This window comes from Trichoplusia ni, chromosome 4, assembly GCF_003590095.1.
Source record: "Trichoplusia ni isolate ovarian cell line Hi5 chromosome 4, tn1, whole genome shotgun sequence".
Taxonomy (NCBI): Eukaryota; Metazoa; Arthropoda; class Insecta; order Lepidoptera; family Noctuidae; genus Trichoplusia; species Trichoplusia ni.
Genome location: NC_039481.1, coordinates 18416844 through 18439405, shown reverse-complemented (window position 1 = coordinate 18439405; position 22562 = coordinate 18416844). Strand labels below are relative to the sequence as shown.

Sequence of the window (22562 nt, the reverse complement as noted above, 5' to 3'; positions counted from 1 at the left end):
GAATTACAATCTTGCTTTCTATAAAAAGTCTTTTCTAGCCACTACGTCAGATGATTACGTTTTGTATCGATTAACAGATTCAGACGTATCAACAGAAATACAAAGTGACTCACCCAATAAATGCTTATCTTCATATTTGGCCTCTCTGAGCGCGTAGAGCGCGCGCACCGCTTTGCTCGCGTCTTCATACGTGATCACCATCGACCCGTACTCGTAGTAGATCGGACCGATTGATGTGAACTTGTTATCTGTGAGCAATCATATGTGGTTAGCGGGGATTCAATGTGGATAAATAATTATAATTGGTATGCTTCATCTAGTTCATACGATTCACACTCTGCGACGTTTCTTTATTTTGATCGTAATCGAGATTATTCAAATACTCAGAACTCGCAAGTATTCTTAACATCGTCTTCATATCGTCTAGGAGGACATTCACGTTCGTTAGAAGAATTAGATTGAGCTTTATGTAACAATATGTGTCGTATATCTCACCGGCACCAAGGAACTCGACCAGTATGTTCTCATAGTTCCTCTCGGAGAGGCCTGGCGGCAGCGAGGCCACGAAGAGAGCGAGCGTGGGCCCATGCGGGTCGCGGCGCGGCTGCAGGTAGAACCTCGCCAGCTCCATGCGCCGCACGGACTCGCGCGCCAGACGCACCACTATGCGCCACGGACGCTCCTCTTCCTCCAGTACGCGCTCAGACACTGGGCCAACAATTGAAAATGGATATGAGTATCTGGTTCTCCAATCAAGTACACACTTTAAGGGAGTTGACATTTAGTATTTTGGTAGCAAAATTTTCTGAAGACAAATCTGTCTCATAAGTTTATTTGTAAAACTAATGTAGATAGGTACCTCCGCGGTCTAGCAGGATCTCGGAGCAGCGGTAGTCGTGCACTGCACGCGCGGGGTCGAGCCCGAAGCGCTCGAGTGCGGCGGCCATGAGGTCGGCGACTGCATCATCGCCGCCGCAGCCCACCGTTACGAAGGTCTCTCCCGCACCCGCCACCCTCCCCGGGTACACCCGCACCTCGCCGCCCCCGGTCTCTGGCTCTCTGTACAACGATATAACAATAAATATCCATCCAGCGTCTACTAGAAGAATGTTATGTCTTGTTACTGAAGTAACGGTGTATTTTTTGTCCAGCGAAAAAATAGACTGAGTGAATGCGAAGTACATTGTTTGTCAACAACAGGGGAATGACAAAGCAGTTATTTGCTTAGAGGCTAGTACAAAAGTCTCACTTGAATCGTAAGAAGAGCGCGGGTCTCTTGTTGGGCAGGCGCGTGACGTGCGCGAGCGGCGTGGGGTCCTTGAGCGGCGGCTCGTCGCCGGCCAGCGCGTCCGTCAGCTCGAACAGCTCGGGGTCGCGCGCCACGTGGAAGGCGCGCAGGGCCGCCGCCACCAGCTCGCGTTCGGACCAGTTGCGGCCCACCACCACAGGCCGGTACAGTCGCCGCGTCCACGCCGCCTCGCCGTCATACACCTTCACCACCTCTGTTGCACACACGTCAATATCAACGTTAGATGACGTTCCTCCCAGACTCATAATCCTAACAATTGATTAAAACACAGTTCACTTCTTCCGAAATAGTAATCAAATCTTACTAGTTGTACGCCTAAAATACTGCCACGTTGTTGGCATTTTGACAACTGAGCTTGTTTTCAGAAAACATGGAGACAGTTTTTGATAAAAATAAAAGAAGGAAGAATATATGGTGTTTACCTTCATCCCGATCATCCGGGGTCCGGTCTCGGTGCTGCTTGTGGTCCGGGCGGTGGTCCTGGTCGGCGGGCGCACCCGTGGACCCGCCGCCGGAGCCCGAGCGGCCCTCGCAGCCCGAGCTGAACTCTTCGCTGACGCTGCGAGCTGCAACACCCATATCGCTCACATACACACCCCCGATCGCCCCGACGTCGGTGCCATGGATTGTTAAACTGTGTACTGTCAGCCCTTACGATATGGTCACCTAAAATTCTTTGATCTGTTCTAAAAAAGATGTGTATTTTGTGACCGGCTCAAACACTTGGTCATCATGAGATGGGCTATGGGTCAGGGATGGTTGATACATTCCATTCTCAACTTATGGGGTGCAAAACCACACTATTTCCTCTCCTAGTTTGTTAGAATTATGCAATAAGTATGCGAAAACCCATAATGTTATTTTGAAGCGGATTTTTGGATAGTTTTAGTCCAGGACACAGTTTCCCTAAAAGCGAAAACTCAGGCATATAGGTAGGTATGTATGTCAATGTAGTTTTTAACTCGCGTTAATGTTTATATTTTATTGTTAGGACTAAAGTATATTTATTTATCTATTCCGAGCACAAAAATGACTGCATTACGACAAGTTAGCGAAAAAAGTGTTTGGTAGATTAGGGAAAAATTCACATCTTTGTGCTCAAAATATTATTTATTTATTCGTGTATTTTATATTTTGCTTTATTGTCTACAAACACAAAGTTGTGTGATACATTTGATAATACATATTTCTTAAATCCAAAGCACAGACATTAAACATCGTGGTCTATCATACAACTTTTAAACACATATGTACCTATTTTAGGATGGCATTTTTAAAGTACAAATCCTGCGATAATTTGGCTAAAACTAAATTTACGTTAAACATTGCCGAGGAGACGTGTATTTTGTAAAATGCCATCCTACACAAAGCAGCGTTGGATACCTAAGCATACATATACATACGATGTATATAGTTAATACCGCGTTTGTCCGTCCGTTACCTTCGTGCCGTTGGAATACTGCATCATGAGTATTCTTGGACTGGCCGGTTACTGTGCTTTATCAAGTGAGAGGGGCACAGAATAGGGCTTCACTCAACTACAAGACAAGTGCCAGGAAAGCTAGCATTCCAAAGAGTTTTTAATGAAAAGACGTAAAATTTTCAATCCTTTCGGAAGAAACGTATGGGCTTGTGAATATTAGAGAAGTTTCAGTTTTACTGCAGGGCATCTATATTATGCTACAAACTTTACCATGATTTAGGAGTCATGAATCTCATGTCATCATAACAAGATTGAGAGTTGAGACTTTAAGAAACGTGTCCTTTTCACAATTGAAGATGTATGCCAGTTTTCGTTTTTTGGCATTTCTCATATCTCCATTTGATGTAGCTTCGAATTTATTTATTAATTGTCGTAATTGTTTGTTGGTACATCATAATTGAAGGACGCACTAAAGGTAGCGTGTAATTTAGGAAAGTTTTACTGTAACAGTGACAAAGAGGGTTCTTTTCTAGAGTTTTGTTTGTAGCTGAAGTTTACCTGTTTCGATACGTTTTGTAGCCTTGTAGTTACATGAAAGTTCGAAAGAATCGAGTGACGGTTGTGACATCGAGGTGTGAGGTGTTAGTGCCTCACTAGTAGAGTGTGGTCAATTATAATTATAAGCGTCTTCTCGCTTCATGCACATTTAGAATCCGGGAAAACGAGAGGAGAAGAGAAGATACAGCTATTTCATTTTGGATAAGGACGTGTACCAATTTCTTCCTTTGACACAATTCTGCAGAATTTCTTTCGAGTTTATTTACTTTGATCTATACAATTTATTGGTATACGCCCTTTAAGTAATAAGAAAAAGATGTTCAAAACTTGTAGCGTCTAAAAGGAAGGTTTAAAAGCTTACAGCAAAAGCGCTTACGATCAGCTTGACTGAGCCGTTATGACGGCCCAGCCAAGAGGCATGCATGGAGATGTACCGACCAGGTCGAACTAACGGTCTTAGCAACGCCGATCAGGTTTTAGTGCTTGACCTTTGTTTGAGGTTTTATGTGTTTACCAATACCATCAAACAAGCCTCTCCTGATATTGTCCTCTGTGGAAAGTCATTATAATCGTTTGATTAAGCATGAACCCAGGGAGTAAATTATAGTTTGTATGTTAGTGAGGTTGAGTAGCGGTGGTGGGTACAGCTCTGTCGCCGGTGCGGGTGCGCTAGGGCGGGGCGCGGGCGGGTTACCTCGGGAGTAGGGGGGCGAGGCGCCGCCGTGCGGGCTGCAGGCGGCGGGCAGCAGGCGCCGCGCCAGCGTCACCAGCCGCGCCGGCGCCCAGCCGCCAGCGCGCGCTGCCCCAACACACACGCTCACGCCACGCCGCTCCACGCATGTGCCAAGCGATTCGTGAGCCCAAGCCTACACCGCCTACCACGACTAGACCGCCGACGCTCAGCCACGCACGATCAGCGATCAGGACGCACCTCACTTACGCATTCCATAAACTGTGCACTTGATAGATTTATATAAAAGTGAACTGTGGGAATCAAAAGCTAAAAGAAGATAATTCGAAAAGATAATAACTACGATGTCGAAACCCAATGTAAGTCAAAGAGATAACTAGCAAAGCATGTTGAAAGAATAATATCTGGCAAAAAGTTCCTGTGGTGATCCTCTACCCCTCCAGCCGGCAGATCCCTGACCGTGTGTGCCTGGGCCAGCTCGCCGGCCGCGAGTCGCCGGGCTACGTTACAAGCGAGGCCTATACTAAGGAAGCTCGCTGCGAATTGCGTGGCACATGTACGTGGCGGGAAGCGGTGGTTGCCGGGGCCACTCTGGTTTGTGGGACACTTACGGCAGCCAAAGTCTCTCTGGGAGGGCGGCGGCCGCACGTGCACGCCGATGATTGCCTCCATGGGCACTTCCGTGCGCGGGATGGACACGGCCGACGGTGGTAAGAAGATCGGCTGCAGCATCCCGAAGTTGCACTCCTCCGGTAGTAGCGCGCGACATCCTGCGTGGCACTGTGTAACACACATGTTCCGTTAGTACCTGGCGCGGGTTTAGAATGGCGGTGCTATGACTAGCGAGGCGTGTGAGGGGTCCTACCGTGCTGCCGCACCACTCGCAGCGGTAGCCGGTGAGGCACTCGGCGGACCAGCAGGCGCGGCGGCAGGCGGCGCACTTGCTGTTGGCGGGCAGGTTGCCCTCGCGCCAGTGGTGCACGTGCCGCGGTTCGCTGCCCGCGCAGTATGTCGCGTTCTCCTTGCAGTCCGCAGCTGCGAAGTCCACGCATTCTCCGTGCACGTAGTATTCGCATACTGTACAAACGGACTCAGGTTAGTTCACATGTTACACTCAATGTTGTTCTAGCTTTAAGGTATGTTCTAGCGAATACGATATAATGTAAATTGGGAGTTTAATTACGTGATAATAATATCAGTCGCACACTTTCTAGCCGTACTACTACTACTACAGGTTTTTAACTTTAAAAAACTACAGTGTAAACACTCTCGATAGTAGCATTTAACTCTGCGACTAATTTGCTATGTACGTCTGAAACTGGCTGAAACCCTTAGTTCACTAATCAGTGTAAATTAGAACAACCACGCCTTATTAGCTCAACTATATAACTAGTCTAATATTTACTCCTGTTTCTTCTTGACCTCAAGTGATATCTAACAAAAAAATGAAACAAAATTAAAACACTACAGTACAAACATACTGCTTATTTGTTAAAGAAATTTCTCTTTCAGAATTAAACTACCTGGTAGAAGTATTAAGAACAAAATAAATTAATAAAATAAATTAGTTTAGATAGTGTTGATACTTACTCATGCAGTGTAGGGCTGGTAATTCATCGAGCCTCTTCCGGCACACCGTACAAAACTTGCGTTTGTGGTGTGTGGGCTCTGACCAGCAGTGAGCCACCGGGTTCTGAACAAATAAAAGAAACATTTTGAGATATGCTTACAACTAAACTGCTTACGTAATATTGTATTCGCTCCGTGTCAATCATGGTATTCTGTTGAATCTGGTAAGCCTGGAAACCCACTTCTTAAGTAGAATTATGATTTTTGACTTATAACATACGTACTCGTAGTCATAATATTCAAATTTTTGTCCCTTTTCTATCTGCTCAGACATTATATAAGCCGAGTACTTATAAAATAATATTGATATATAGGTACCAGCCAAAATAAAATTAACATCCAGATTCACCTCCTTCAAGTATTTTTTCACTTCACCATTCAACAACACTATCAAACTTTAAATAACATAACGAAATAAATCACTTTCAATTTTCCAAAACAGCCTGCTTTCAGCACAACTGTTGATCGTTGAAGCTGTTACTGTAATTCTCATTCTATTTCGTGTACAATAGAGCTGGTTTTACCTTGATGAGGCTCGGCGCCACCCCACAGCACGGCGTCACCACTTGCCCCACGCATCGCTCGTGCACTATGAAGTTGCAGACTGTAACAAGACGATAAAGGTTGTATAAGTGTATGTAGGGAACATGATTTCGCGAATATTCGGTACATAGAATATAGATAGAGATACGTTGGTGTGACCAGTAGCTGCGGTATTCAAATATAGCTGAGATGATAGTCTGAACATAAAAAATAGACCCGCTTACGTAGGTTCAATACTCAATCATCACGGCTTTGCATTAATAATTTAAAAAAAATACGGCGAATTTGAATAGTAAGAGTGCTGACTCAAAATATTTTAATTACTAATTTAAATGTATTAAAATGAATATTGATCCCCCTCGAAATATTATTTTTAATTCAGGTTAAACATGTTTTTTGAAAAGGCTTTCGTAACTAAGGGTGAGTTGCTCTTTAAGCGTAGCGGCGTAGCCACTGTCGTAGCACTTATAAATTGAAATTTGCCTACGCCGTAGTAGCATTTTATAATGTGAATTATTTTCAGGTATTGTTAAGTGTGTAACTTGTAACTAATCAGGAAACTGGCTTTTTCGAATAGTGATGAGTCAGTATCTGAAATATAGATTAGGTACTTCATAATATTTGCCACTAGCTTTTGCAATGTCTCATAACAATTAAAGCACAAATGTGCTATAAAGCAAAATAATACGTACTGATAGCATATTTGTGTTCGTTTTTTTTTTTAAATCAACTTAATTTGCAGGATTTTTTGACAAAAACTCGTCTCGCCTTCTTGAGAAGCAGTTGGCCCGTGCACAAGCTGACTACTTCACCAGACTATGGAGAAAATTACACATTGCGAAAATGGAACATTGACAAGTTGATGATTATGAATGCAAAAAGCTAGTTCATAGTCATCAGAATAGCGAGGACTTATAAAACGCAATACATACGACATGCGATGCACCGCGCCTGTACAGAGTGACATGCCACCCGCATGGGACGCGTGTAAACTGTTGCTTTAATACGAATTACGAAGATAGTTATTACATACTTGTAAATTTAATTAAAAATATTAATGAAATAGTTTAGTAAAAAACCCTTTGTTTTATAAATGTGCGCTTTTCAGCAGTCGTTGGTAAGGAATTTTTCCTGTGGTCTGCCCGTTTGCTTTTCATTTGACAAAACTTTAATTGCACTTGTAAATATTTTAATTAGCTCAATTACAACAAAATTAAAAGCATGTGCAATGTGTAAAGGCATTTATTTTTTGGATAATATTCAAAGAGTAGTTAACATATCTGCGTAACCTTTTCCTAATAAACTCAATGTTCAAAACCAGTCCGAACAAAATTTTACTTATCCACGTGAAAGAGCAAATATGTATATACCATTCAAAATGCGAACAGCCGACCAAAAAGTAACCTTAAAAGAGTATTTAATGGAGAGATAGTGGCGCCATAGACAAAACAGGTCGTAGTGAGCATGGCTCGGCTCCGGCCTCATCTCGTGTCGATCGATATCCGCGCGCATGCTCGCATCCCGCCGAGACACTGATGTTGCCAATTTATACCGACCCGGGAACAGGGATCGCTCTTTCCATTCTACGAGGTTTTACTGGATGTTGTGACCTAGGTATTGGTGGACATAGCGAATGTAAAGGTGTAAAGGTTATTCAATGTAAGTACTTCAGCTGAATTGAGCTGTACCTTATTTTTGTATTGAAGACTACGTGTGTATGGAAACAAGGCATTTTAGTTTTACTGGATGTTGTGACCTAGGTATTGGTGGACATAGCGAATGTAAAGGTGTAAAGGTTATTCAATGTAAGTACTTCAGCTGAATTGAGCTGTACCTTATTTTTGTATTGAAGACTACGTGTGTATGGAAACAAGGCATTTTAACTATTTGCAACAATCAACTTTATTTGCAATTCAATAGATTATTTTTTTCGATGACAAATGTTCAGTATGTTGTGTGTTTGGTTTGACTGTTGCTTTTCTCCGTTTACGTAATTCAAAATTCGTGTAAGGCATCCATGCTACGTCGAAGCGACGGCAGCATGGGTCTCTTAAATAAGTTCGAGTACTATTATGGAAACCTAGTGATGTAGCTCTGCAAAATATATTTACACAAGATAAAAACGTTAAGAGAAAATGCATCAATATATTATACAAAAAGGATATCTCCAGGGTGGTAAAAACTAGAGGTCTATTCGTAAACGTTTCTATTTTTATGATAAATATTGAGGAACGAGCTCAAAATCAAGGAACTTATTTAAATTAAATTATATTAATTATAATTATTTCCTTCAGATTAAGTAACCATAATTGTCTAGGTCAAGTGAAGTTCGACTAAACGCTACATACAAGGCAAATATAATAGACCATACCAAAAACTTATACCAAGCATTGATGTTGATGACCAAAAATCTGATTAAAATACCAGAAAATACTCAACTTATTAATTTCAAAAGAGTATCATGAAATCAGTGTAAAAGGATTGTATTACATTGAACAAAAACTATATAATATAATGGTATTTTTGCGTGGGTGTAGTTATGACCGGTGATAGGTGAACTATTCCCTGGTGGAATCATAACTCATTATATAAGTAACGTACACATCATGGATCGTTGCCGTGCAATACCTATATATGTGAACTAGGTATAAGCTCATAATTTGATTAAAGTTATATTGTCAATTACTTACTGTCATATTAATAAGGTTTTACTTAAAATAATCAATGATTAAGTTAATTGTAGTGGTTTGCTAGTACTAGCGCTGATCTTATGAATATTAAGTTTATTTTCTATCAATTAATTAAATGTTAAAAACTATACGAGTGCTGGCTTACCTTATGGGCAAGTTAAAATGTTATTTTAAAGATTTGGTTAACGTATTTGTCATTTGCATTTATTGCTGATTTTGGGGTGACTTAATTCTTGACTGTCTTGTACGTAAATTGATAGACGAGATGTTTTCAATAATAAATTGGATGTAATATTAAAAGTCGTGCTTAGATTAGGATTCATTTAAAATGTTTTTGTCTCTCCGCCTCGTACCCAGTTACAGCTGATTTAATCTTTTGAGTTTACTCGTTTTCTATTGCTTGTAATGTAAACTTTTAGGTTCAAAAAGAATGTTTAAAATTAATTTACGAATCAATGTCAACCTCAACCTTTCCATTAATCATTATAAGATTTAATTTTCACTTAAATAACCGCAACCTTTCAAATATCGACCCGCTGTCGGGTACGCTTCAGGAGCTATTTCGAAATCTCGTTCAGCCTTAACACTCAATTGTACGCGAAACATAAAACAAATGTCATCTATTTATAGATCACGCTTGTCAATAAACTACAGTGAGTTTTTATAACGCGGAAGGGCACCGCCCGTCGGGGATCAAGGAAATATATTAGTGGTGTTCTGACGTTAATACGTCACGGCGTATTTAAATAACGTCGGGGCGGGGTCGGGAGCACGCTGCAGCCCGCGCGGCACCACCTCCCGGACGTGAAAATGCCACACTATCACAGTGCCAATAACTAAATCATCTGTCAAAAGTTTAATAGGCCAATGATGATTAATAATAAAAGTAAAAAGCCGAATGCTATAATGATGTGTAAGAAAAACTAAAACCGTCAAAGTTTGAAAATGGAAGTTCGTTTGAATCCGCCAGCTTTTGAAATGCTTAATTGTTAATACCGTTACTTCTAGTATTAACTTATTTTATGTACGTTCTTGAGTGCAATAAACCTATGATAGTATATTTGTTTAACTATAATGCCATTTCTCATAAAAAAATAACCATCGTAGTTACATGTTAGCATTTCTTTCGTGTTGAAGAGCAACACTTGGTATCAATTTCCAAATACGGGTATACAATCAATGAAAGAACTTTTAAAACATGAGAGCACCGGTCGTTACGCGTACTGCCAAAGTAAACACTGCGTAGACGGCGCTGAAATAACCTGAGGTCAACAGCCTGCGATGATGATCATCAGCTATGAAGTTCAATGATCATGAGTCTCAGGAATATTAGGAAACATTATGGAAAGTTTGAAACTTGGTCTGGTGATACGTCATCAATCCTACACTAGGTTGTGGTTTTAGCTATTGAAGATAAATTTAGTGAAGTAGGTACGTTTATAAGGGTATACTATGCTAATATCGTAAGAGTAAAGATTGTGAAAATTGTGATGTAGGGTCAAGTCTCGGGAATTACTGTACCGCTTTTAGATGTTCATTTATCAATAGAAAACTACGTTATTTGCGTGTAATATGCTCTATAAACTGACGCGATACATATAAAATCTTTCAACGAAGGATTCATGAGACAGATACGTAAAATCTATCCAGTATGAATAAAAACACGTGCATCACCAAGATTTATGTAAGTGTTTCCGATATCCGCGTGATATATTTAAACTATACACTCGTAATATCTTGTCCGGAATAAGGCTAATTACCGGAATGAATCAGAGTCCCCACAAATAGCGCTGCTATATATAGCGCGGCGCTTGTAAACATGCGTGCACGCATGCGGACGCCGCGAGCCATTCTGCCGCCTTATTGGGCTCTTAACGATATTTATAGGTCAAACTTATTGTTCCTTGTATGAGTAATTTAGAACTTAAAGACATTAAATGTAACCTTGAGATGTTTTAGATTTAAAATGTTGTTCAGTAGCTTCCTGCCAGCAGTTTATGTACCTACCTGTAAGATCTTTAAACTGCGGATTGGGTTAGTGCCTAATTGTTTTGTTTAGATTTTGTGAAACGCGCATCGTCAAAAAAATATATCTAAAATCGAGCGAAACAATTCAACTATGTAATTTCTACAATTGCAATTATTCAAACTTCAAACCGCATCTAATTTGCAAACCTTTAACGAAACATGACTGCAATCAGTAGCACTTACTCGCTGGCCAGTCATTATTGTCAGCTATCGCGAGCTCGCAGCGCGCAGCACATGCGCCATAGTTAATTATGTATCGTAAAAATTCAAGCCACCTGTTGGCATCGCGTGTTCGGGCTCAATACGCCTCCATGTCACTGCCAACTTGTGCCACTTGGCATATTGACTTATTGTTTGAACCTGTTTTGTAAAAAAAGTTAAGTGTCATTGATTTTTTTAAGATTTCCATCAATGTTCGTGGATTGCGTGTTTGTAGGCCAAGGTATTCGATGTTTACAGCCTGATATGCTGATTAATGTTTTCTCTTGTTTTGTTCACTTGACCATGTAAGATATGAAATGGATGAATAAAAATTAACAAAATACAGCTTAAATATAAAACTTTTTTTAATCATATTTTAGAAATAATCGTTTAATAAGGTTGCTTTCTAGTATGTAACTTATACAAAACGTAAGGTGTTTTGACGTGAAGGCGATCGATTATGTGATCTCAGTTCGGGGCACCGGGTTGGGCGGGGTCAACGAATTGCCGGCTGTATGAACGCGGCATACGCAGCCACTACCAGATATTATTCAACACGAGTGTCTCTATGGAAAAATATAATATTTTGTTCCTTAAACTACTCCAAAATATTTTGTCTTTAAACCTTAATCTGTTTCCTAATATATTGCTATTTAATTACTTTTTTTCTCATCATATGGTATGTCTCTCATCATGTGTGCATGATATTGCTTAACCTTATGCAATAATACAGTCTGTTTAACTTTTTTATCCGTTTAACGGAGTCCTTATTTCAGTTTACTTGAAATCATTTGATGTTCTTACGAATCCATCATTCGTGCTTACGTGACGTACGCAACGTAGCACAAAATACGCAAAGTATACTTTACACGTGTAGTACAAAATTATTCAGATTCGGAGCAACCACGTGCATCACACAAACTTATTAAATCACCGCGAAATATAATTGAATAACACCTTCAGATACAACGAAGATTCAGTACGTGGTGAAGAAAAGAGAAAAAATCGTTCCGTCCGAAAATCATGATTATTTTTCTGAAGCGAGTGGCGCGGCCTTCGGCGGGGGGCGCGCGGGGCGCGGGCGGCGCGGCGGGAGGTCGGCATTGACGTCACGCGCGCAAGCCAATAGCGCTCCACCTCGCCGCTGCCGCGCGACTCTGACTTAGCCGCGGGTGGCTTACCAGTTACGAGTAGCTCTATCCCCAACGCGAGCTTTGCCGACATCATTTCGATGCCTTTGCATCTTATTTAATTCGCTACGTTCTGTAACCTCAAACGTCCTACCCATCTATACAAATCCTACTCCCAATATTTATCCTTTCCTTTTGCAAAGTCCCGAATATACCCGGAATATGAACACCACGAATAGTAAGTTTTTACATCATTGCGTATTTTAACAAGCTTATTGCCTACTACGTGGATCTGAAAATAGTAAAGCTCTTTTAAATTAGTCTATCTCCGGTAATAGTGGCGTTATTAAGCGCCCTATTTATATTTTTGGCAAGATGTCGACTTTTATAAGATCGGCTCTCATATGGAGTACGGTTTATAACTACCTAGGTTTATAAGATACAACAACTCATGGTTGGGCGTGTATCGGCTGAGAATTATAACGACAAGTATGATGAAAGTTGCCCAAGTACTTACTACACGTTATTTCAGATGCTCTTTATTTATAAATTTGATTAAGTTTATGCTTTAATTCACTAGTGAAACAAAATGAAGTCATTTATTATATGAGAAAGACTTTTAAATGGTATTTTTTTAAGTCCGCTAAAGTCGACATTTCATATCTGACTAACTCGACAAAAAATGTTGAAACAAACACTTCCTGTCTTTTTTAGAGCCCAGACAATTGTTAAAAAACTAGTGTCACTTACACCAGTTTTTTATAAAATAATGTAGAGTATTTCCTGGAATGTCCTCTTGACATCGATGGATCCTCTTAATCGATCCGAATAAGCCTTTGTCAGCAATCGGGATGCATGCATCGACTATCGCATATTTCAACCACTTTGAGAGAGCCCCACAACCTGGCACAGATGATATAGGATAAGCACAATCTTAGTAAAAAAAGAAGGCGGGTAAGTATTTTTGGAACTTCAAAGTATAAAAAAATACTATTTTAATCATATTTATGCTTAAAAAAAGCAATGATACTATACTTATAAAAGCGAAATTAAATCACACCCAGAACTAATATCTACAATGTATACCAAGCCTTCCCTCTAATCAATGAATAGACAAACAATAGACAATATAGATGACCATAAAGGTACCGTAAATAGTTTATGACATGCGTGGGCGCAGATCAAACGGTGCTCAGGCGGAACTACACGACACCTGCTCTGGCGCTTGTAAACAATAACTATATAACTATGTGTTATAGGGACTCTTAATACTTTTTGGTAAAATCGTCAAAGTGGATATTTGTTTCACATCCCCTTATGTAACTGTGTGAACTATTTCCCTCGGAAATGTCTCAGATCCTTTTTTAATCAAAACAGTATATGTCATTTGGATGGTATTTTAAATTAGAACTCCTGTTCTCGGTGTGAAGGCTACACAAATTCGCCCTAAACTTGTTGCGTGTCTTCTGCGAGTCTTTAATAAGCGCTTAAGAAAATAAAGCTTAAACCTACACCTAAGCAAACTGCATAGATATGATAAAAAAAACTGTTAGCTTTTGACTACGTATGCGGTAAACCCGTTATGCTTAATTGTATGTTGTTAAATCAATTACTATATCTTAGGGGTTTATACATAAAAAAAGATAAGTTGATTAATATTTTAGACATAGTTTCATATCGTTGTTATGTATATAATTAACAAACAAATAAATGTAAAAGAAAAAACATTTCATAATTGCCATAAAAAAACTGTTTCCGTAAACTTTAAAATGTACGTTACTCAGTAGCGTATCCCGGATGGTTTACAATTGTATATTATAATGGAGCCTTGAGATACATATGTGTGGATATACGATTGTTTTGGCGTCACGGAGCCGCGCTGAACACTAAATCTTTCTAACAAGCGATAGATCATTTACTTGCCATAAATGTTGCAACGCATTGCGTGATGTTCGTGAGTGAGAAAACCAATTGTTGAACTTTTCTACCTTGTTTCTAAATATTTCCACTTTTATAATGGGTTATAATTGGTGTTAACCGAAAAACGAATTATGAATATTGTATTGTATTTCTGGTTTATTTTTGGTAATTAAAAGTTAAGGGTTTGATTTACATTATGTGGACATTCGTTATGTTTTCCTCCAGACTACTTGAGATCCTATTGCTAAGGAATAGCTTTCCTAATTTGTTACAACCATACCTACATGTATCCCGACTTTCATACTTCGATTTCCTAGCTTAGGAAAACCCAATATATACAATTCAACGCAAAATTGTAACTCGAAACTGAAACTTCGATTACAAAGCTGTAATTAACCAAACAACTCACACATAAACGAATACGACTTATAAGTGTAATTACCTACAAATCGGCCAATCGTCCATAATTCGGAATCCATCTGAAATAGACTCGGTTACGACAGTAAACATAGTTAAAAATAACGTCCGGTTAACGTGTGACGCGCACACTTACACGCTTTAGAGGTTTCCACACAATTCACGTTACAACGTGGTTATACTCGTAGAACTGTGATTGACGGAGTATTAGGCAGAATGTTTTCACAATACAGTTTTGGTGGAGGCCTATGTCCAGCAGTGGACCTCGAAATGAAATGAATTGATTTAATTGGTTTCGAAACACGAGCTTCGCGACTTTGTAAAAAAATGGTAGAGATCCCAAATAACGAGAAATCTAGAATTCTATATGCGGGTCAAATGATATGATCGCCTAATGTTAGAAACATTATGCGATCGAAAGACGAAAATGTAGCAGCGAAAGCTTTAAATTGGGTATGTTGATTAGTGTGATAAAGTTTAGATCGTTTAAAAGAGTCGTTTTTTTGTTAGATAGACGCTAGTAGCCTAGCCTAGGTAAACCTTGTGCTTCAGTGGTATCCAAATCAACTACTTTGAAGCAATAATGTTGTTACTTTTTGTCTACAAAATGAACCTATTTCTCAACCACTGTTCATTAAAGAACCAAGATAAATACTAAAATTATTCAAGAAAAATGAATGACTTTTTTTTTAAAGAAAAGCTTTAGTGAATCGTATTTGTTTATGTTTCTATTGTAGGTTCATTATGCTGCATAAAAAGATGATTACTCGTAACAAAAAGCTGTCACAATTCTGGCACAGATCGTTGTAAAAAAACCCTTCCTCTCTCACAAGTTCCTTGACTCATTTCAACAGTGTCTCCATAACTAATCACTCTTATAACTCAAAGTAGCCTGTGGCAGATAGCCGGTGGCTGATGGTCGATGGCCGGTTGCCGGAGCTCCCGTGACGTCATAGCTGACACAGTTCGCGCCGCGACCCGGATTCGCTGATCGAGAGCCCTATCGCGCACATTTCAAATAAATACGAATACTCCAGTAGTACAGAATAGTTTTTGAAATTGCTATTAGTGCTATGAATGATTTTTTTTTGTAAATGGCTTCTTTTAGATTTACTTGCTTGATGATTTGTCATTTAAATTATTTCTAGAAATTTTCTGGTGTGGAAATAACTACATAATAATAAACTTAATAAATTGTTTGCGATGCACTACCCTTTCACTTACGGGTACATTTAAAAAAGATACATTTGAAATATGCATATGAACTTTCACAAAAATCGGTTAAGACGTTTCAAAGGAGTATGGTATGGTAAATAGTATTTATTTTTGTAATACGAAGATATTTTTACCAACCTTACAAACAAGCCCTATTAGAAGTATACGGTCGGCATTGCGATAAGGGATTTGGACATCAAAGTACCATAAAGTCAAAGCCAATTCTATCGTTAACTATTACTAAATCTAGCCATTTTATGGTCATGATCAATAAATCGACCGTGTTTTTTTTTTAATTTTGAATATAAAAATAACACATAAAAAAATTATCAAAAATACTTAACTTACATAAAGATTTCCTGTGTAAAAGAATTTCTAAATTATTATAGATTTAAAGCATGCATGTAACTTGAATTTTTATGAAAAGAATGGTGTACAAGAATTAAACTCCATAGCGCGGGAGCCGTTCTTTAAAAAAAAACATCTTCTCATAATTTAAAAATTAAGTTCTATAAAGGAACAAATTATTTCCTGACACAGTTAGTTGATACAATTTCCTCTATTACAGCGTGGAGTACGCGATCGAGAGATTATTAGGTCAGTTCACTCTGACGTCAGCGATGCACCAATGTTTTCAACGGAACACGATTATACAATGTTATATACATCATATTGTGTCTGTGTGCAGGCATAACTATTACTGTTTTAGATTTTAAAAGATATTTGTTTAAACTTATTAAAAAAATTATAAAGTGCATCCTCGGTTAGACGAATGATATGATATGTCCTAAAGTTGGCTTTAAATTATAATAGCTGACTAGCTACAATAACTGGCAAAAGTTCATATTGACAATATATAAACATATGTGAAAATAAAAATAAGTATTTATAGGTATACTTCAACCGAGCCGTATTCCCTGCCCACCTACAAACCGTTGATCCGCGTGACGATACTTCAAAGAATTTATTTCATACCTACGTTCATGTAAAAGTTCTAAACTAAACAATTTCAAATGCTTACGTGCGTCTAAAAATAGCTACGCTCCACGTTGTTGCTACGCGGACCTTGCTACGAAATGCTACGGCCTACGCAATAAAATCATACTATCACTGTGTTGAGTGGAAACAAAAAAGAGGATACTGAAATTGTTTATAATATGAAAATATTAACAGTATCCACTCTTTATTTACGTAATAATGTAGATATTTCATCAAGAAGTGACATAATTTTGTCGGTATTATTATTTACATGTAAATTGCCGTAATAAAATAATTACTTCTAATTTAATTAACATTTAAACCTCACATTCGATAACAGTAAATGTTAGTAAGCATAGTTTAAAAGAAAGAACTTTTAAATGAAAAAGTTTCATCAATTCCAAAAAACTTTTTCAATGAATTCATTTCGGTGCCGGTGCATTCGAAAAGAAAAAAAAGGCTATCTTTTCACGTCATTATGGCGGCCGTGCTAGTTGGAGCGGGAAATGGCGGGAATTAGGTCGTGTACATAGTGCTGACGTCACAGTTACCACCGCCTCATTACGGGCAGAGTCGAGGGTCCCCGCTAGTCAAGTACTCTTGTAATGATCGCTACATTATTTTAAGAATAAACACAAGAGTTGCCCCAATTAAAAATATCATGGAAAATATGTAACGTTCAATATGAGGAGTTCACACTATCATATTCTTTAACCAATAAGTAAAAAAAAATAGGCATTTTAAAAGTAAATATATTTTTAAATAGGGAATCGTAAAATTGCATATTTCTTCATTGACTAAATCCTTTTCATAAAAATTTAAAAAAAATCGGTGCCATATTGAAAAACTTTTCTGCAACAATTCGACATTTGAATGTTGCGTTGACGCGTGGCGCGATTACAATCAAGTATGGCGTCTGCAATCTTAGCTCCTAGTGTAAAACACATATAGGCGGTTTATTTCCGTCCGTGCGTACAGGAATACTGATGTATTTTAGTTTTACTTGATATAAATAGAGCTATTGTGAGTGCCGCGTTTGACCCACATACACATCATTGCCAAATTTTAATAGCACAGATTTAAAAAAGAATAATTGCACTTTTCGACATCGATTTTTACATGTTTTTTTATAGTTGGTTTAAAGAAGTTTTCTTAACGAACTGATGAAACCTTGTATTGTTGTAACAAGGAAGCTTATTGCATGTCTTAACGAATGGCATTGCACATTTTTTCTTTGTTTATATTCTAATCAGGATATCACTGATCTCAAAAGTAATATAACTCTTGAGTGTATGCAAAATTGAATGGCTACTTTAATCGATTTCTTGGTTTTATCTAGCATTGCAACTTATTTAATCTGCCAAAAAGCTAATGTCATGACAAAAAGTCTAATCTACTCCAACAATATAAAACAATAGCACAAAAAACAATTCGATGATAAATAAAATCTAAAAAATAACAAAACAAAAAACATTTGCTGTTCTAAATTTATAATAAACGCCGTCTATCTTTTCATTTTAATGAGAAGTTTTCATACGTAAATATGTTTATAGATATACACCTCTAATGAATCCAGGTCCATTCATAAAGCCGTTGCACGTCTGTGTTCATATCATTAAGCCGCCGGGACTAACTCACAAAAGGGAAATGCAACAGAAATGCATTAATAATTGAATAGGAAACTTACAAAGAGACACAATGCTTTCTCAGACGCTGGTATAAATAATAGATCGGCCAGTGTAACGCGAGTGCCGACGACAAAGTTTTGTTCAATGTGCAACCTCTTTTGTTACTGTGCACTCATATGGCGAATTTTGTGTTTCCATTTGTAGGCTGTTCATTGTTCAACGAATGCATGGTGATGAGGCATTACTTTGTCAGGAAACAGGGATTCGTTTAAGAGAAGAAGTTAATAGGCAGTTTTCCTGTAAATAATAACCATGCAGTTCTTGAAGGTATTATTTTTTTATTCGTATTTAATATGTAATGTCTAATTACGTAGATTGTGATGTAAGAATTCAAGGCATGTATTCTTACAAAGTTTATATATATATTTTGTCGTATAACACAATGGCCTCATAAGCTAGCTAAAAGAAAACAAGTCGCAGAAACAAACAGTCCAAATATAACCTATTTTACAGAGCTGGAAGCTTTAAAAAGCAAACAGTAATGAGGGCGAGCTAGTGAATTCTAAACCAGAAGTCACTTCACAAGCGTAGTGCACAAAGAACAAATTAGAGCCGCGACAAATTCGCGGCAGTTATCTACATGGCAACACAAAGGCGCAGTACTCGTGCCGCGCAAATCCACGTTCCTTTTGACTATAAATTTTAAATGCGGAACTCTGTGCAGCGGCTCAATGAAAGTGTGCTTTTGCCTCGCCGTTCACTAACCTAGTTCGATGAATAATTGCTATGACGTCATCCTTGAAATATGGCGGTACATTGATTGTTGTATTTACGTGTATAAGTTACGGTTATTATATCATTTATAATGTGTTTGTGGATGCTTTTGAGAGCTTACAAAACTGGTAAATTCTCGTATTTTGCAACAGTTTTATGTAGTTTCTTGTGAAGTATCTATGACTTGAAACATGACTGATTTTTGTATTTTTTTATATAATTTTCGCAAAACTCTCTTTGTTTGCGAGGGTGCTGCACTGTTGGGTGCAGGCGGCAGGCGGCAGGCCTGCGGAGTGCGGTGCGGGGGGGGGCAGCAGGGGGGCACCATTGACGCGCGTCTCTCAATGGCAATGGAAGTGGGTCATCACCGTGTGACGTCAGAGCTGCCCTACATACGGCGGGCGTAGCCCCGGTACCGACCCGACCAGCTTGTACGAATTCAATTTTTTCAACTCCGCTTGCAACACCAAGGAGTTCTATATTTAGAACGGCTGTAGGCTTTTGTGGATGCCAAAATAAACATACTTTATTTTTTGCATTTTATGGGCTTTGCTTTACTTTCGTAACAGTCAGTCTGTGATGGGCTTTCTAACGTTTTAGGATTCATTTGTTATTATTGGACTGTGGTCGAGATGAGGACATGAAATAGATTTTAGTTGAGTATATAATAGTATATATCCAATGCTTCAGTACTTTAACCGTCTATACACACGTGACTATTAATCCACATAATCACGTAATCGAACTCCAATATTATTGTTAAACAAGCACTTCATTGTGTACCATCTACAAAAACAATGACTCTGCGAAAACTATCCTCAATACCGAATATCATCCAAAAATAATCGAGTAAAAGCTCGGTGTCTATTTTAAGCATTATAGAGGTATAATTATATGTAAATATGAACCAGAAATAGACATGTCATGGCGTGTGACACATGCCCACGACCATTACTGGTCTGAATCAAACAAATGGTAAAATAAATATAAAATTCACGAAGCTTTCTTTTTTACTTGTAAAAGAATTTCAACTTTACTACATTTAACTTTAGATCTAATATTGTCTGTTAGTATTTCTTTGTTGCTATATATGATTTGAACTTTGTGCAAGAGTGTTAAAGTTTAGAATGGTAATGAGTGAAATTAAAAAATAAAGTTATGTGGCAAGTGTGAAGGTAGGAAAATGGTTCGCAATGACTGCCTGTATGAGGTAATAAGGAACTTATATTTGCAGTCGCTCGAAGAATTAGCATTGCCATACAACGTGGCAATGCAAACAGCTTTCTAAGCACGTTTCCCAACTTTGGCAGGGTTGCGGACTCGTCTTTTTTGACGCTCTGTAAATTATGTGTAATTTCGTATTAAATTGGTATTTAGTTTAATATATTTTAAAAAATGTGGTTAAAAAAGTTTAGTCACGTATTACATAAGATGTGTCCTCAAAGTCTGATTGGACCATTGTAGATATATTTTGTGTTTTTCGTTCACTTGTTGCATTGTCTCAGATTTTGTTGGACGACCCTACAACGTATTATGTTGTTATTATTATATTATATTAAATTTCAACTTGTAAATGATGTTTTTATTTTCATTTCACTATTTACTTAGAACTTATGTATAGCATGAGCTTAATTGGAGCCAGGGTGTCATGTTAAAGAAAATGAGAGGCTTTTTCTAATTTCTGATTTTCGTGCAAGAGTTACGTAAATCCTTCAAAAGTCTTGAATTCAATCAGTTATAACCTTTTATTTGTTTTTTAGGCTAATTACCCTCTTGTTTCCTTTATCAGTATCCTATGATCAGTAAATATCGATGTACCTTTCGAAAGTATGGATCGATAGTTCGAAGGTAAGGCTCCAAGTAAGCTTTGATCAAAATTCTTGTGTTTTGCTAATTGATTTGTGTGTTCAAATTATCATTTCATATTATTTCAATAAATCCAGTCCTGTACAATATACCTAAGTATACAAGTGAAGTGAATAACTAAACCCTGCATCCTTATCACAAAGAGTCCCGCTAACAATAAGTAAAGGTAGGAAGCAAGTGATGCGCGTAATCAGATCCCGTCCACACTAAACCTAACATCAAAAGCTGTAAGTTGTAAGGCTGTAGCTCACAATGGCCTACAGTGTTACAATAACTTGTCCATTTCCACACGTCTGTCGCGGCGCGTCCCTTATCGCGCGTCCTCCCGCGCTCTCCCGCGGCTACAATAGCGCGCGGGCGTCACGCGGACGCGCATTGTCTTGCCGCGGCAAGCTTTGTCGCGTCGAGATAGTGAACGTCAGCACCATAATGAATGTTATTCTCGTTTTGTTCCCATTGGTTTTGTTGAACTGTCTTGCATGTTGCAGTGACAGCTCTGCAGTTCTCTTGTCAGAGCCTTTGTTGTTCATGTGTTGGGAGCCTCTTTTTATGTAACGCTTGATGTTTATTGTGTGGAATCGCGAATATGCGAAGGTAATTTCATATCGCATTGAATGGCCAATGAATGTAAGCTTAGTTTTATATGAATGTAAGAAAGAAAAAGCTGATTCTGTATTTCTACGAATATAGGACATTTCGAATGTTCTGATGCTATTTCATTTAAGTACTATACTATTATATGAATACTATATCATTATCGCCACATAACGTTACCATTTAATTCTAGTCGAATAATAACGACCTATTAATACACAAACAGTTATATTTGTATAATTGACTACGACCTCAAATGCGAAAATCTAAAGTTATTATTACGAGGACCTTGCAGCGGGTGACGTGCGTAGCTGTAGTAAACTCCTCACATAAATTAACTCGCGGCAATAAATATAACACATTAACCAAATAATAATCAAACGAATACAAAATAATGCAGTGCTAATCCATTGTAGAACTTATACTACGCCGTAGTCGTACTACGGAGTTACTACAATTCGCTACGAATACTTTCTACGGTGCTACGCAGACCTCGCTACGAGATGTAGCGGTTACGAATTTGGGAAAGGAATATCTATGTTTATTATTTAACATCTCTACAGTAATGAGTTTTATACTCGGTTGAGATTTCATACACTGAATTAGGTTATCATTGTTATTTTGGAGTTTTAATTTTTAGTCATTTAAGTTGGATAAAAAAAGTAGTAAGCTATTATCGATTAAAAAAAATAGTATTTTCAATTATTATTTAGCAATATTATTATTTTGATTCTATAATTTTTCAAAAATCATCTACGATTTTACGCCTTTTGTTTCGTATCGTATCAACGTTTCTACATGATTTTTTTTGTTTAAGATATATTTTACTTAAAATCTTGAAAATATTAAAAAAACCTTGTTTAACACCGTAAGTGATAATAAAGAAAAAAGAAAGGTTTCGATGAGAAATATTTTACAAATGATTCATTGCGTAATCTTTAAGCGTGTGAAAATTAGATATCTTCGAA

General features: G+C 38.1%; 1 protein-coding gene across 6 annotated transcripts in view; it reads right to left on the bottom strand.

The window, feature by feature from the left end:
* The window catches only part of LOC113493421 (diacylglycerol kinase theta), a 30007-nt gene that overhangs the window by 4576 nt on the left and 2869 nt on the right, over positions 1–22562 (bottom strand). For 3 of the 6 annotated variants that reach the window (XM_026871403.1, XM_026871398.1, XM_026871401.1), the window contains exons 2-10: positions 6135–6214; positions 5572–5674; positions 4847–5058; positions 4593–4761; positions 1732–1875; positions 1250–1502; positions 860–1059; positions 496–714; positions 114–248 (exon numbers count right to left, since the gene is read on the bottom strand). In XM_026871403.1, the coding sequence (XP_026727204.1) occupies positions 114–248; positions 496–714; positions 860–1059; positions 1250–1502; positions 1732–1875; positions 4593–4761; positions 4847–5058; positions 5572–5674; positions 6135–6214 (1515 nt within the window). Of the gene's footprint in view, positions 1–113; positions 249–495; positions 715–859; positions 1060–1249; positions 1503–1731; positions 1876–3984; positions 4090–4592; positions 4762–4846; positions 5059–5571; positions 5675–6134; positions 6215–22562 lie in introns of all 6 variants that reach the window. The other 3 variants (XM_026871399.1, XM_026871402.1, XM_026871404.1) reach the window with 2 other exon arrangements.